This window comes from Haliotis rufescens, unplaced genomic scaffold (genome assembly GCF_023055435.1).
Source record: "Haliotis rufescens isolate VD_foot unplaced genomic scaffold, xgHalRufe1.0.p SCAF_10, whole genome shotgun sequence".
NCBI classification, from domain to species: domain Eukaryota; kingdom Metazoa; phylum Mollusca; class Gastropoda; order Lepetellida; family Haliotidae; genus Haliotis; species Haliotis rufescens.
The window spans coordinates 36,299,266-36,315,087 of NW_025963780.1; the positions used below are offsets into that span (position 1 = coordinate 36,299,266).

The 15,822-nt window shown below is 50.2% G+C and overlaps 1 protein-coding gene across 1 annotated transcript; it reads left to right on the top strand.

Annotated features, from left to right (window-relative positions):
* Nucleotides 1–6: 6 nt before the first annotated feature.
* LOC124131151 lies at nucleotides 7–13,235 on the top strand. The gene is made up of 6 exons (XM_046494246.2): nucleotides 7–218; nucleotides 1,107–1,194; nucleotides 1,992–2,134; nucleotides 9,677–9,767; nucleotides 10,753–11,036; nucleotides 12,888–13,235. Exons 1-6 carry the CDS (start codon nucleotides 64–66, stop codon nucleotides 12,994–12,996), a joined length of 870 nt encoding a protein of 289 aa, XP_046350202.2. The 5' UTR covers nucleotides 7–63; the 3' UTR covers nucleotides 12,997–13,235.
* The last annotated feature ends 2,587 nt before the right edge of the window (nucleotides 13,236–15,822 follow it).

Consider the following 15,822-nt stretch of genomic DNA (forward strand, 5'->3'; position numbering starts at 1 on the left):
TCAGTGACAAGCTGCAGTTCAAGATCTCGTGCTCATCACAGGTAGCAGAAACGCCCGTTCACGATGGGGGACGTCTATTTAATCGTATTTTGTATATTCAGTTCATGTTTTTATTGTTTTGGTGAAATTACATCCTGTGAAAAGATCTCGGCATGTTCGTGTAAGTCGGAAGATGGGATCATTGACTTATCGCCATTGGCTGCCAGAGGGAAGCCTAGGTGTGTATTATAACGTGTTTGATTTTATACAGTATGTTGTTGCTTCATTTGTTGACAGCGATGACACGAAACAACGACGATATCACAACACTACGACGACACTACAACGACACGACGCAACGACGACACCATGACGACACTTCTACGACAAACTTCATGCATTGATACAATATATATTCTAACCATCGCATATGCAAAAACTAATGCAAATTCTACTACAACTACTACTGCTGCTGCTACTACTACTACTACTACTACTACTACTACTACTACTACTACTACTACTACTACTACTTCTGTTGCTCCTGCTGCTCCTACTTTTTCTACTACCATTACTACTTCTACTAGTACTCCGACTACTACTGCTGTTACTACTAGTACTACTACTACGACTACTACTGATGCATCTACTAATAGTACTACTACGACTGCTGCAGAGTTGCGTCCCTTGTGCACGCCAGAAACCTATGATTGTGGGTTTGAATCCCGGTATGCCCCGATTATGTTTCTAGGTTTGTCAGCACCATACCCGTGCTCGTTGGTTTCACCGAAGTGGTAAACGTCTAAGGCCTGCATCACTTCGGGCTTTCCTCCCACATTAAGCTGACACGCCGTGATATAACTGGAATGATGTTCAAAGCGGCGTTAAACCCAACTCACTCACTCACTCTGCCAAGAGAGCGGAAGGTTGGTGGCTCGGAGTCAGTATACTGTGTCTGAGTGGGGTATTCAGGTTAAACTGCGGCATGGCGTCTCAGTGGGCTGGCACTATAAAACAGGCGGACAGGTCCGGACAAGCACAAGCACACGCACACGCACTCTACAATAAGCTGCCACGTGATATTACTCTTCTATTGTTCAGCAAACTCATCCACTGATTACTCCCAGGTTTCTGGATGTGCAGAGCGAAACTACGGACAAGGTGTCCTGGAATCCATGTCTGCCATTCACAGAAGGGGACTGTAAAGACGTCGCTGTAAGTCAGTTCCCGCTACCGCCGGTATCAACATCAACATCAACAACATCATCATAGATTTAATCATCATCATAGACCCGTGAAAATTCAGGGGTAGAATAGGTCTGCGGCAACCCATGCTTGCTGTAAAAGGCGATTATGCTTGTCGTACGAGGCGACTAACGGGATCGGGTAGTCAGGCTCGCTGACTTGGTTGATGCATGTCATCGATTCCAATTGCGTGGATTGATGCTCATGATATCAATCACTGAATTGTCTGGTCCAGACTCGATTATTTACAGACCGCCCTCATATAGCTGGAATATTGCTGAGTGCGGCGTTAAACAACAAACAAACCAAACCTTATCATCATCATAGATTTGATCATCATAATAGATTTAATCATCATCATCATCATCATCATCATCATCATCATCATCGTCATCTTTGTCATTGTCGTAATCACACCATCAGCATAAATTTTATCATCACCACCACCATCGTTGTAATCATCATCATCATCATCGATTTAATCACCATTATCATCACCATCATCATCATTATCAGATTTAATCACAAGCATCGAAAAATAGAATCAAACAATCATGTTATCCTCATTATCAGTAGCATCAATGTCTTCATCAACATTATCATCGTTATGATGATGGTGATGGTGATGGTGATGACGATGAGACTCCAAGTTCTTCTGCTACTGATAATACTCATGTATGTAATTATATTAATGTCCTAGTGTGTAGATGTAATTCCCATCTCACCTCTCCGGGGAGACTACACGTGTAGCTTTGCCGTGCTTCCAGGCGTGCCAGGTCCGGAACATACACCTCCCAGAATTCTACAACATCGGGAATCAGGAGAGCGCCACCTTCAGAGTCGTGAACGGCAGTCTGCACCTCAGCTACTCCGCCGACACACTGAATCAGAAGGGGGAGAACACTCTCAGGTAGGTCCGTCCCGGTCCCCCCGCTCTGTTCTCCCTACCAATCCTCCATCACCAACTCTGTTCCCCCCTACCTATCCTCCATCACCCACTCTGTTCCTTTTACCCATCCTCCACCACCCACTCTGTTCTCCCTACCCATCCTCCATCATCCACTCTGTTCTCCCTACCCATCCTCCATCATCCACTCTGTTCTCCCTACCCATCCTCCATCATCCACTCTGTTCTCCCTACCCATCCTCCACCACCCACTCTGTTCTCCCTACCCATCCTCCACCACCCACTTTGTTCTCCCTACCCATCCTCCACCATCCACTCTGTTCTCCCTACCCATCCTCCATCATCCACTCTGTTCTCCCTACCCATCCTCCATCACCCTCTGTTCTCCCTACCCATCCTCCACCATCCACTCTGTTCTCCCTACCCATCCTCCACCACCCACTCTGTTCTCCCTACCCATCCTCCACCATCCACTCTGTTCTCCCTACCCATCCTCCATCATCCACTCTGTTCTCCCTACCCATCCTCCACCATCCACTCTGTTCTCCTTACCCATCCTCCACCATCCATGCTGTTCTCCCTACCCATCCTCCACCATCCACTCTGTTCTCCCTACCCATCCTCCATCATCCACTCTGTTCTCCCTATCCATCCTCCATCACCCTCTCTGTTCTCCCTACCCATCCTCCACCATCCACTCTGTTCTCCTTACCCATCCTCCACCATCCATGCTGTTCTCCCTACCCATCCTCCACCATCCACTCTGTTCTCCCTACCCATCCTCCATCATCCTCTCTGTTCTCCCTATCCATCCTCCATCACCCTCTCTGTTCTCCCTACCCATCCTCCACCATCCACTCTGTTCTCCCTACACATCCTCCATCACCCTCTCTGTTCTCCCTACCCATCCTCCACCATCCACTCTGTTCTCCCTACCCATCCTCCACCACCCTCTCTGTTCTCCCTACCCATCCTCCACCATCCACTCTGTTCTCCCTACCCATCCTCCACCATCCACTCTGTTCTCCCTACCCATCCTCCACCATCCACTCTGTTCTCCCTACCTATCCTCCATCACCCTCTCTGATCTCCCTACCCATCCTCCACCACCCACTCTGTTCTCCCTACACATCCTCCACGATCCACTCTGTTCTCCCTACCCATCCTCCACCATCCACTCTGTTCTCCCTACACATCCTCCACGATCCACTCTGTTCTCCCTACCCATCCTCCACCATCCACTCTGTTCTCCCTACACATCCTCCACGATCCACTCTGTTCTCCCTACCCATCCTCCACCACCCACTCTGTTCTCCCTACCCATCCTCCACCATCCACTCTGTTCTCCCTACCCATCCTCCATCATCCACTCTGTTCTGCCTACCCATCCTCCACCATCCATGCTGTTCTCCCTACCCATCCTCCATCACCCTCTCTGTTCTCCCTACCCATCCTCCACCATCCACTCTGTTCTCCCTATCCATCCTCCACCATCCACTCTGTTCTCCCTACCCATCCTCCACCATCCACTCTGTTCTCCCTATCCATCCTCCACCATCCACTCTGTTCTCCCTACCCATCCTCCATCACCCTCTCTGTTCCCCCCTACCCATCCTCCACCATCCACTGTTCTCCCTACCTATCCTCCATCATCCGCTCTGTTCTCCCTACCCATCCTCCACCATCCACTCTGTTCTCCCTACCTATCCTCCACCACCCACTCTGTTCTCCCTACCCATCCTCCACCACCCACTTTGTTCTCCCTACCCATCCTCCACCATCCACTCTGTTCTCCCTACCCATCCTCCACCATCCACTCTGTTCTCCCTACCCATCCTCCACCATCCACTCTGTTCTCCCTACCCATCCTCCACCATCCACTCTGTTCTCCCTACCCATCCTCCACCATCCACTCTGTTCTCCCTACCCATCCTCCATCACCCTCAGTTCTCCCTACCCATCCTCCACCATCCACTCTGTTCTCCCTACCCATCCTCCACCATCCATGCTGTTCTCCCTACCCATCCTCCATCACCCTCTCTGTTCTCCCTACCCATCCTCCACTATCCACTCTGTTCTCCCTACCTATCCTCCACCACCCACTCTGTTCTCCCTACCCATCCTCCATCACCCTCTCTGTTCTCCCTACCCATCCTCCATCACCCTCTCTGTTCTCCCTACCCATCCTCCACCATCCACTCTGTTCTCCCTACCCATCCTCCACCATCCACTCTGTTCTCCCTACCCATCCTCCACCACCCACTCTGTTCTCCCTACCCATCCTCCATCATCCACTCTGTTCTCCCTACCCATCCTCCACCATCCACTCTGTTCTCCCTACCCATCCTCCACCATCCACTCTGTTCTCCCTACCCATCCTCCACCATCCACTCTGTTCTCCCTACCCATCCTCCATCATCCACTCTGTTCTCTCTACCCATCCTCCATCACCCACTCTGTTCCTCTTACCCATCCTCCACCACCCACTCTGTTCTCCCTACCCATCCTCCATCATCCACTCTGTTCTCCCTTCCCATCCTCCATCATCCACTCTGTTCTCCCTACCTATCCTCCATCATCCACTCTGTTCCCCCCTACCCATCCTCCACCACCCACTCTGTTCCCCCCTACCCATCCTCCACCATCCACTCTGTTCTCCCTACCTATCCTCCACCACCCACTCTGTTCTCCCTACCCATCCTCCATCATCCACTCTGTTCTCCCTACCCATCCTCCACCATCCACTCTGTTCTCCCTACCCATCCTCCACCATCCACTCTGTTCTCCCTACCCATCCTACATCATCCACTCTGTTCTCCCTATCCATCCTCCACCATCCACTCTGTTCTCCCTACCTATCCTCCATCATCCACTCTGTTCCCCCCTACCCATCCTCCACCACCCACTCTGTTCCCCCCTACCCATCCTCCACCATCCACTCTGTTCTCCCTACCTATCCTCCACCACCCACTCTGTTCTCCCTACCCATCCTCCATCATCCACTCTGTTCTCCCTACCCATCCTCCACCATCCACTCTGTTCTCCCTACCCATCCTCCACCATCCACTCTGTTCTCCCTACCCATCCTACATCATCCACTCTGTTCTCCCTATCCATCCTCCATCACCCTCTCTGTTCTCCCTACCCATCCTCCACCACCCACTCTGTTCTCCCTACCCATCCTCCACCATCCATGCTGTTCTCCCTACCCATCCTCCACCATCCACTCTGTTCTCCCTACCCATCCTCCATCATCCACTCTGTTTTCCCTTCCCATCCTACATCATCCACTCTGTTCTCCCTATCCATCCTCCATCACCCTCTCTGTTCTCCCTACCCATCCTCCACCACCCACTCTGTTCTCCCTACCCATCCTCCATCATCCACTCTGTTCTCCCTATCCATCCTCCATCACCCTCTCTGTTCTCCCTACCCATCCTCCACCACCCACTCTGTTCTCCCTACCCATCCTCCACCACCCACTCTGTTCTCCCTACCCATCCTCCACCATCCACTCTGTTCTCCCTACCCATCCTCCACCATCCATGCTGTTCTCCCTACCCATCCTCCATCACCCTCTCTGTTGTCCCTACCCATCCTCCACCACCCACTCTGTTCTCCCTACCCATCCTCCATCACCCTCTCTGTTCCCCTACCCATCCTCCACCATCCACTCTGTTCTCCCTACCCATCCTCCACCACCCACTCTGTTCTCCCTACCCATCCTCCATCACCCTCAGTTCTCCCTACCCATCCTCCACCATCCACTCTGTTCTCCCTACCCATCTTCCACCATCCTCTCTGTTCGCCCTACCAATCCTCCATCACCCTCTCTGTTCTCCCTACCCATCCTCCACCATCCACTCTGTTCTCCCTACCTATCCTCCACCACCCACTCTGTTCTCCCTACCCATCCTCCACCACCCACTCTGTTCTCCCTACCCATCCTCCATCACCCTCAGTTCTCCCTACCCATCCTCCACCATCCACTCTGTTCTCCCTACCCATCTTCCACCATCCTCTCTGTTCGCCCTACCAATCCTCCATCACCCTCTCTGTTCTCCCTACCCATCCTCCACCATCCACTCTGTTCTCCCTACCCATCCTCCACCATCCACTCTGTTCTCTCTACCCATCCTCCACCATCCACTCTGTTCTCCCTACCATCCTCCATCATCCTCTCTGTTCTCCTTACCCATCTTCCACCACCCACTCTGTTCTCCCTACCCATCCTCCACCACCCACTCTGTTCTCCCTACCCATCCTCCATCACCCTCAGTTCTCCCTACCCATCCTCCACCATCCACTCTGTTCTCCCTACCCATCTTCCACCATCCTCTCTGTTCGCCCTACCAATCCTCCATCACCCTCTCTGTTCTCCCTACCCATCCTCCACCATCCACTCTGTTCTCCCTACCCATCCTCCACCATCCACTCTGTTCTCCCTACCCATCCTCCACCATCCACTCTGTTCTCTCTACCCATCCTCCACCATCCACTCTGTTCTCCCTACCATCCTCCATCATCCTCTCTGTTCTCCTTACCCATCTTCCACCATCCGCTCTGTTCTCTCTACCCATCCTCCACCATCCACTCTGTTCTCCCTACCCATCCTCCACCATCCGCTCTGTTCTCTCTACCCATCCTCCACCATCCACTCTGTTCTCCTTACCCATCTTCCACCATCCGCTCTGTTCTCTCTACCCATCCTCCACCATCCACTCTGTTCTCCCTACCCATCCTCCACCATCCACTCTGTTCTCCCTACCCATCCTCCACCATCCACTCTGTTCTCTCTACCCATCCTCCACCATCCACTCTGTTCTCCCTACCCATCCTCCATCACCCTCTCTGTTCTCCCTACCAATCCTCCACCACCCATCGCTACCCACCACAATCCGATACCCACCACCAAACGCAACCCCCCATCCACGCTACCCACCACTCACCGCTACCCACCATCCACGCTACCCACCACTCCCCGCAACCCCCCATCCACGCTACCCACCACTTACCGCTACCCACCATCCACCGCTACTCACCACTACCCACCACCCACCGCTACCCACCACAATCTGATACCCACCACCAAACGCTACCAACCATCCACCGCTACCCACCACCCACCGCTACCCACCACGCACCGCTACCCACCACGCACCGCTACCCACCATCCACCGCTACCCACCATCCACCGCTACCCACCACCCACCGCTTCCCACCACCCACCGCTACCCACCATCCACCTCTACCCACCATGCACCGCTACCCACCATCCACCGCTACCCACCACCCACCGCTACCCACCATGCACCGCTTCCCACCATCCACCGCTACCCACCATCCACCGCTACCCACCACCCACCGCTACCCACCATCCACCGCTACCCACCACCCACCGCTACCCACCATCCACCGCTACCCACCACCCACGGCTACTCACCACTACCCTCCATCCATCGCTACCCACGATTCACCGCTACTCACCACCCACCGCTACTCACCACAATCTGATACCCACCACCATCCGCTACCCACAACCAAACGCTACCCACCACTCACTGCTACCCACCATCCACAGCTACTCACCAGTACCCAACATCCACCGCTACCCACCATCCACCGCTACCCATCACCCACCGCTACCCACCACCATCCGCTACCCACCATCCACCGCTACCCACCATCCACCGCTACCCATCACCCACCGCTACCCACCATCCACCGCTACCCACCATCCACCGCTACTCACCACAATCTGATACCCACCACCATCCGCTACCCACAACCAAACGCTACCCACCACTCACTGCTACCCACCATCCACAGCTACTCACCAGTACCCAACATCCACCGCTACCCACCATCCACCGCTACCCATCACCCACCGCTACCCACCACCATCCGCTACCCACCATCCACCGCTACCCACCATCCACCGCTACCCATCATCCACCGCTACCCACCATCCACCGCTACCCACCATCCACCGCTACCCACCACCCACCGCTACCCACCATCCACCTCTACCCACCATGCACCGCTACCCACCACCCACCGCTACCCACCACCATCCGCTACCCACCACCATCCGCTACCCACCATCCACCGCTACCCATCACCCACCGCTACCCACCATCCACCGCTACCCACCATCCACCGCTACCCACCATCCACCGCTACCCACCATCCACCGCTACCCACCATCCACCGCTACCCACCACCCACCGCTACCCACCATCCACCTCTACCCACGATTCACCGCTACTCACCACCCACCGCTACTCACCACACACCGCTACCCACCATCCACAGCTACCCACCAGTACCCAACATCCACCGCTTCCCATCATCCACCGCTACCCACCACCCACCGCTACCCACCATCCACCGCTTCTCACCACACACCGCTACCCATCACCCACCGCTTCTCACCACCCACCGCTACCCACAACCAAACGCTACCCACCACTCACTGCTACCCACCATCCACAGCTACTCACCAGTACCCAACATCCACCGCTTCCCATCATCCACCGCTACCCACCACCCACCGCTACCCACCACCATCCGCTACCCACCATCCACCGCTTCTCACCACACACCGCTACCCACCATCCACCGCTTCTCACCACCCACCGCTACCCACCATCCACAGCTACCCACCATCCACCGCTACCCACCACCCACCGCTACCCACCATCCACCGCTACCCACCACCCACCGCTACCCACCACCATCCGCTACCCACCACCATCCGCTACCCACCATCCACCGCTACCCACCACCCACCGCTACCCACCATCCACCGCTACCCACCACCCACGGCTACCCACCATCCACAGCTACCCACCACCCACTGCTACCCACCACCATCCGCTACCCACCACCATCCGCTACCCACCATCCACCGCTACCCACCACCCACCGCTACCCACCATCCACCGCTACCCACCACCCACCGCTACCCACCACCATCCGCTACCCACCACCATCCGCTACCCACCATCCACCGCTACCCACCACCCACCGCTACCCACCATCCACCGCTACCCACCACCCACTGCTACTCACCACCAAACGCTACCCACCATCCAACGCTTCTCACCACCCACCGCTACCCACCACCATCCGCTACCCACCACCATCCGCTACCCACCATCCACCGCTACCCACCATCCACCGCTTCTCACCACCCACCGCTACTCACCATCCACCGCTACCCACCATCCACCGCTACCCACCACCATCCGCTACCCACCATCCACCGCTTCTCACCACCCACCGCTACCCATCACCCACCGCTACCCACCACCAAACGCTACCCACCGCCCACCGCTACCCACAACCCACCGCTACCCACCACCATCCGCTACCCACCTTCCACCCATTCCCTGTCTTCTAGTTTCATCAATGCTGATGACGAAGATTAACAGAACAATATTACCAATACAGTGCATTGCCTCTTTGCATTCAGTCCCTCACCTCTGAACTTAACGACAATTCAGAAACCAGGCAAGTATGTAACTGTGATTGCTGTTGTAGGTCCACCAACATCACACTCATATGTGACAAGACTCTGAACCCCGGCATCCTCACATCGAAGGGCGAGGTCCCACTTGGCAGTGGGCGGTTTGTAAGTAACGTTCAGGTTGATACCAGCACAGCCTCTCCTACCCTTAGGTGCCCCCACACTGCCTTGTGAACCCAGGACACAACCAGAAACTTGTCCTCGGAAAAAAGAGAATATTTGAATGTTGTGAAACGCCGCAATATTCCAACCTTATGCCGCGATCTGTAAATCATCGTCTGGACCACACGATCAAGTGATTGACATCATCAGCATTGATCCACGCAATTGGGACACAATGACATGCATCAGCCAAGACAGCGAGCCTGACCACCCGATCCCGTTAGGCGCCTTTTACGACAAGCATAGTCGCCTTTTACGGAAAGCATGGGTTGCTGAAGACCCGGATATTCGCGGGGAGAACTTTAAAGTCATCCAGCAAGTTTCATTGTGTAAGCTAGATTTAGGAGCACTTTTTGGTAAACCTGTGATCATTCTTGCGGCTCTCAATTGGTTCATTTAAAGTTAATCGCTGATTTCTACAGTACAATTGTCCCAGAATTCTAATGCATATTCTATAAGGGGCCATCCGATCCCGCCAGTCGCCTCTTACGACAAGCATCTTCCTAGTCGTCTTTTACGACAAGCATGGGGTGCTGAAGACCTATTCTAACCCGGATCTTCACGGGTCACTTTATGAAGTTCAAAGCCTAGCTCGCGGCTTTCAATTGTTAAACGCTCTCGTTAGGCCTTCCTCCTACTCAGCCTAGATCAACATGGTTGCTTCCGTGTCAGCGTATTCTGATTAGACGTCGTTATATTTGTTCATGCTTTCAGCCATTGGTTTGTCTTGTCCAGATTCGATGATTTATAGGTCGTCGTGATATACTGTACTCATAAAAAGCTAATACAAGTGACCCTTTCCATAATCATAGCACGATAGAGTCGAAACCAAGATGGCGGCTCCCTCGAAACTGTTCTGGGTTGTCACTTCCGGGTGAATTATCACGGGGATACAGCTGCGACGACCTTACGTGTGTTTCTTTTCCAGTTGATGACGCTGAGGAGTGTCGCTGCCTGTGCAATGAAGTCGAATCTAAGAGCAACTGGCGACCCAACGGCGATCACCATCCAAACCATCACTCCAAAGCTTGTCAGCATCCAAACCATCACCCCAAAGCTTGTCAGCATCCAAACCATCACCCAGAAACCAGTCACTATAGGGCCGACCGCCAGAAGGATCACACCGACGGGGGGCGGCATCCCTGCCCACATCATTCCGCCGATAGAACAACTGGATCTCAGTGGCTTCCAGACCCTCCTCGTGGCTCAGGTGTACGTATCTGAACAATGTCGTCTGATCATTCGTCACCACTCGCCCCTTTCCGTAACCTGCTTGTCCCGGAATAACACGAGTTGGTCACGAATGGTCGTCTGATGTGTCGTGTCGATAACATATGTAGAGAATACCATTTTGACGAAACGAGTGGACTTTCTTTGGTATCATTGAATGTTCACGAGTTTCGTAAAAATGGTATCTTACGAGAATGAGTGTCGTATTTTATTTATTACCCACGTCAAATATATATTTAAGTGTAAATACATAACAACTTTCGTTCGTTAACAAACCAAACTGAAACCGGTTGCAAAATCTGGTTGCGCATGAATATTGATATATGTCCAAATATGGGCTTTGTTGACATTTCTATGCATAAGCATTAACAACATGTGCCTGTAGTTGTGTTTGCAAACAAAACAGCACCGACGCTCAAGATCCTTTTGGAAGAATTTCTTCAACTTATGGTAATTCAATAATTGTTAGTACGCAGGACACCTATAAGAAAATTTGAAAAGTCACATTAGCGCAGCGCTTTGAATAATTACAATTCTAATTCATGTTTACAAAGAAACAGATCAGCATGAAGGGGGGGGGGGGGGGGGGGGGGGGGGGGGAAGGGCACCCATGTCTTATCCCCAAAGTTCACAAACATGTATATCGGGAAGACCCGGGGTGGAATAGGTCTTCAGCAACCCATGCTTGCCGTTAAAGGCAACTAACGGTGATCAGGCTCGCTGACATGGTTGATGCAAGTCATCGATTCCAAATGCGTGGATCGATGCTCATGATATCAACCACTGGATTGTCTGGTTGCAGACTCGATTATTTACAGACCGCCGTCATATAGCTGGAATATTGCTGAGTGCGGCGTTAAACAACAAACAAACAAACATTACTATTCGTAAGATAGGAACACATTGGGAAGACGAGGGGATTCTGGGTTAGAATTGAGCATCGTAAGAGGCAACTATTTGGATCAGGTGGTCAGGCTCGGCGTCGATGGTTATAATGGCAATCACTGGATTGTCTGGTCCAGAGTCGGTTGTTAACAGGCCGCAGCCATATAGCTGGAATTTTGCTGATTTTGGGCGTTAAACAACAAAGTCCTACTTTCAATGCCCCCTACTCTTTGTGAGCGGTATCTATAGAAACAATGTTTCAGCTTGACACAAGGCACTTAAACTAACTTCTCTCCTTCCTGTAAAATAATTGGGTAAAAAGGGCAAATCTTGCTCTCAATCTTTGTCTCAATACGTTCACAGTTTGTTCTCGATTCATTATGAGAACATTATGATAATGTCTCAAATGTTACCTAAAAATCACTCCCCTTCCCTCAGTGTGTGACTGAGTTGTGTTTAATGCCGCTTTTAACAGTATTCCAGTTATATCAGGGCGTGTCAGCTTAATGTAGGAGGAAAGCCCAAAGTGAGGCAGGTCTCAGACGTTTACCACTTCGGTGAAACCCACGACCACGGTATGGTGCTGACAAACCTAGAAACATAATTGGGACGAACCGGGATTCGAACCGACAATCATAGGTTTCTAGCGTGCCTAAGGGACGCAACTCTGCACAGCGAATCGCGGCGCCTTACACGACTGGGCCACCCGTGCCCCCATCCCCACCCCATCCCCTTTCCTCAGAGGATTGTATTCTTTCAAAACACACCAGAAAAGAGGAAAATATACTCCAGTGTTAGATGGTGGCTAAACTTGAAACAAGCAAGCAATGGTTATTCGATGGTGATGTATTTGATTAGGTTATCACTGTCTTAAATTCATATTGGAAACAGGCACTGCTCCAGTCTATCTCTTTATATCTGTACCGGTGGTATTATTTTGTTTTTCAGGGTCATCCTTGTGTTCATCCTGCTTCTGATGGTGGCCGTCGTGATCATGTATGCCTACCAGATGTGTCTGCACAAGGTCGTCTCTAAACGCGCCTACGACAATTTGTAGCATCAACAACTACTACTTCCTCACGAGCGCCGCAAGTGGACACACAACGCCTGCACTTGCAGTTAAGCTGACACGCATGATATAACCGACGTACGGTTATCGCGGCGTTGAAAGCACTCACTGATTTTGTTAGACTATCTCTATGCATGTGATTCACTCTAATATATTGTATGCATTCATTGGATTTTCTTAAAACCACCCAACGATTGTGTGCAATAATAAAATGTGTTTGGTGTTAATGGTATATTGTTTTAGTAAGTTGAATGTGTTTGTGAGAACTGTGTCCCTTCATCCATGGGGTATTTGTCACTCAACGTGATGATAATAGATATGGTTTCATCGTCATCATCAGGGGATAGGCAACAATTTGTAAAAAAAATGAAAGCAAATGTTATCTGAAAAAAAGAATATCCAGAAACAATATGACAAGAGGGACGACTTCAACTTTCAAAAAAGTACAATACGCATGCGCCTACAGACCAGGCCCCGATTTATCGAAACAAACTTAAGCTTTTACTCAAATCTCAAATTGAGTTTGAAAAAAAAATTCAGCTGATTTTTTAACTCAACTGCATTTCTCTAATCAAACTCAGCAAAAACTCAGCTTTTGAACTTAAGTTTGTTTCGAGAAATCGGGGACAGGTATTTTTTGAGTGGCGGGTGCTAAATGTAGAGCAGGACATGCTTACCCTGTTCGCGAATACCTGATGTCATCACTGATTTTCAGTGATCCATTCATATAATTTTCACCTCTATTTTGCCCTTCGGCGCCCAGTGGAATCTGGTTCGGCAGATAGTCGAGACTGGTTATTCTCTGGCATTGACGTTGTGTATTTAATTGGGCTTTTTCCTCATTTTGTTTTTAGCCGAAGGTTCAGAATTATTTTGACCCCTCGAACAAAAATATAAAGTGTGGCACCTACCGAAGTCATTTACTGAATGAATGGTACTTCGATGGTTGAAAACGATGACCCGGATGGCCGGTTATCGCACCCCGCGTTGGTGGTCACACAGTCAACCACTAGTTTCTTTCGTACACGTTTCATCTCTTGCAGTGATGTCATCACCTCCTAAGAGTCTTCAAACAGATCAGCATCACTGTTGGAAGGTTTAACACACAGATAAATTAAGGCAGCCTTGAAAACTATTCTGAATGGAAACAAAACAGAACCAGTTCGTCCCTTTCTCCAGACAAAACAAAAAGGCAACAAGGATGATGAATGCGTTATGATAAACACAATGCAAAATAGTATGCATATCCAGACACATAGGCGAAAGATTTGAATGATGATTTTAAATGTGAGTGAAAATTCTTAAAATTAAAATTAGAAAAGTTTCTTTCAGATCACTAAAATAACTATAAATGTGGTCTTTTTGTAGGGAGTCGAACATTTGTCTATCCTGGGAGAGGGCTGAGATTTCTAAAAAAATAATAACACCCAAAAATTCTTGAAAAGAATTCAGATTGTTGGAAAAAATAAAATTGTCTGCCACAAAAATGATACTGTTGCAATGGTGCTTTTAGAAAAAGTACTTTGGGTCATGGTTTAAATTTTGTTAAAAATATATCTGGTCATGCAGCTGTCGCCGAATAAATATCTGGGCCCACTTGCACAAAGCGATCTTAGCGCTAAGATGATCGTAACTCCAAATACTTTAGCATAGGCTTACAATAGTCTTAGCGCTAAGATCGCTTTGTGCAAGTAGGCCCTGGTCTCAATACAAAAAATATATTCTATTTTATGACTGCAAAAAGATGAATTAAATCAGGAAACAAAACGGAATTTGATTAAACTCAGCTTAAAAAGCAAAACATTATTTCTGGATATAGAAAAAAACGTAACGGTGTTTAATAACGATGAATATTTAAGTTATCATAACGGTAACATAATTATAACCTTCCTAAATTAACAAAAATACCTAGCAGTCCAACAAATATATCATCTAGAATCATCAATATCATGACATACTATAAACGATTGATTTGAACACATTAAACATCATAGGACGTCTATGTACACGTAACCAGGTGTCGCTCGATAGGAGAATAATGTTGACATTACCAGTTTATGACACGGGCAGTGGATTTGATTGTTCAGAGAGTCTTGCTGCCGCCTATGAAGACAACACCTGTCATCACGCACCGCTACAACTGGCCACCGTGTTCGAGGTAGTACAGATGCAGAGGTTCCCACGCTGCTGCGGACGACCCCACGAAACACACGTTCTTGAAACCAGGCATGTCGGGACCGAACATTTGATATTCTGGTGGGAAGATATTTTTTCAGCTACAGGTAACACCAGATTAAAAAAAAACAACACCTGAATATTTTTGTACTCCCCGTTGCTTGGCAACCGACTTCATCGTAACCATTGAAACAAAATTGACCTTATAATGTTGAATATATTTTATTTTCAGATTTAACAAAAGAACATAGAGACATGCATATCCACTGGTAACAAACTGATATGATGTGAAGTGAAATGGGGTTTAGACGTGAAATAGACCCGTGAAGATCCGGGGTAGAATAGGTCTTCAGCAACCCATGCTTGCTGTAAGAGGCGACTTTGCTTGTTGTTGGAGGCGACTAACGGGATCGGGTGGCCAGACTCACTGACTTGGTGTGTTTGTGTGCCTGTGCGTGTGTGTGTGCGCGCGTGCGCGTTCGTGTGCGTGTGAGTGTGTGTGTGTGTGCGCGCGCGCGCACTCTGACCCCACCGATTCTTGTTTAAGCCCGTTCGTCTCATGCTCCAGGCAGGGGAACAATAAGTACCATCATTTGACGTCTCTTGGCATGCCACGGTCAGGGGATCGAACCACCGACA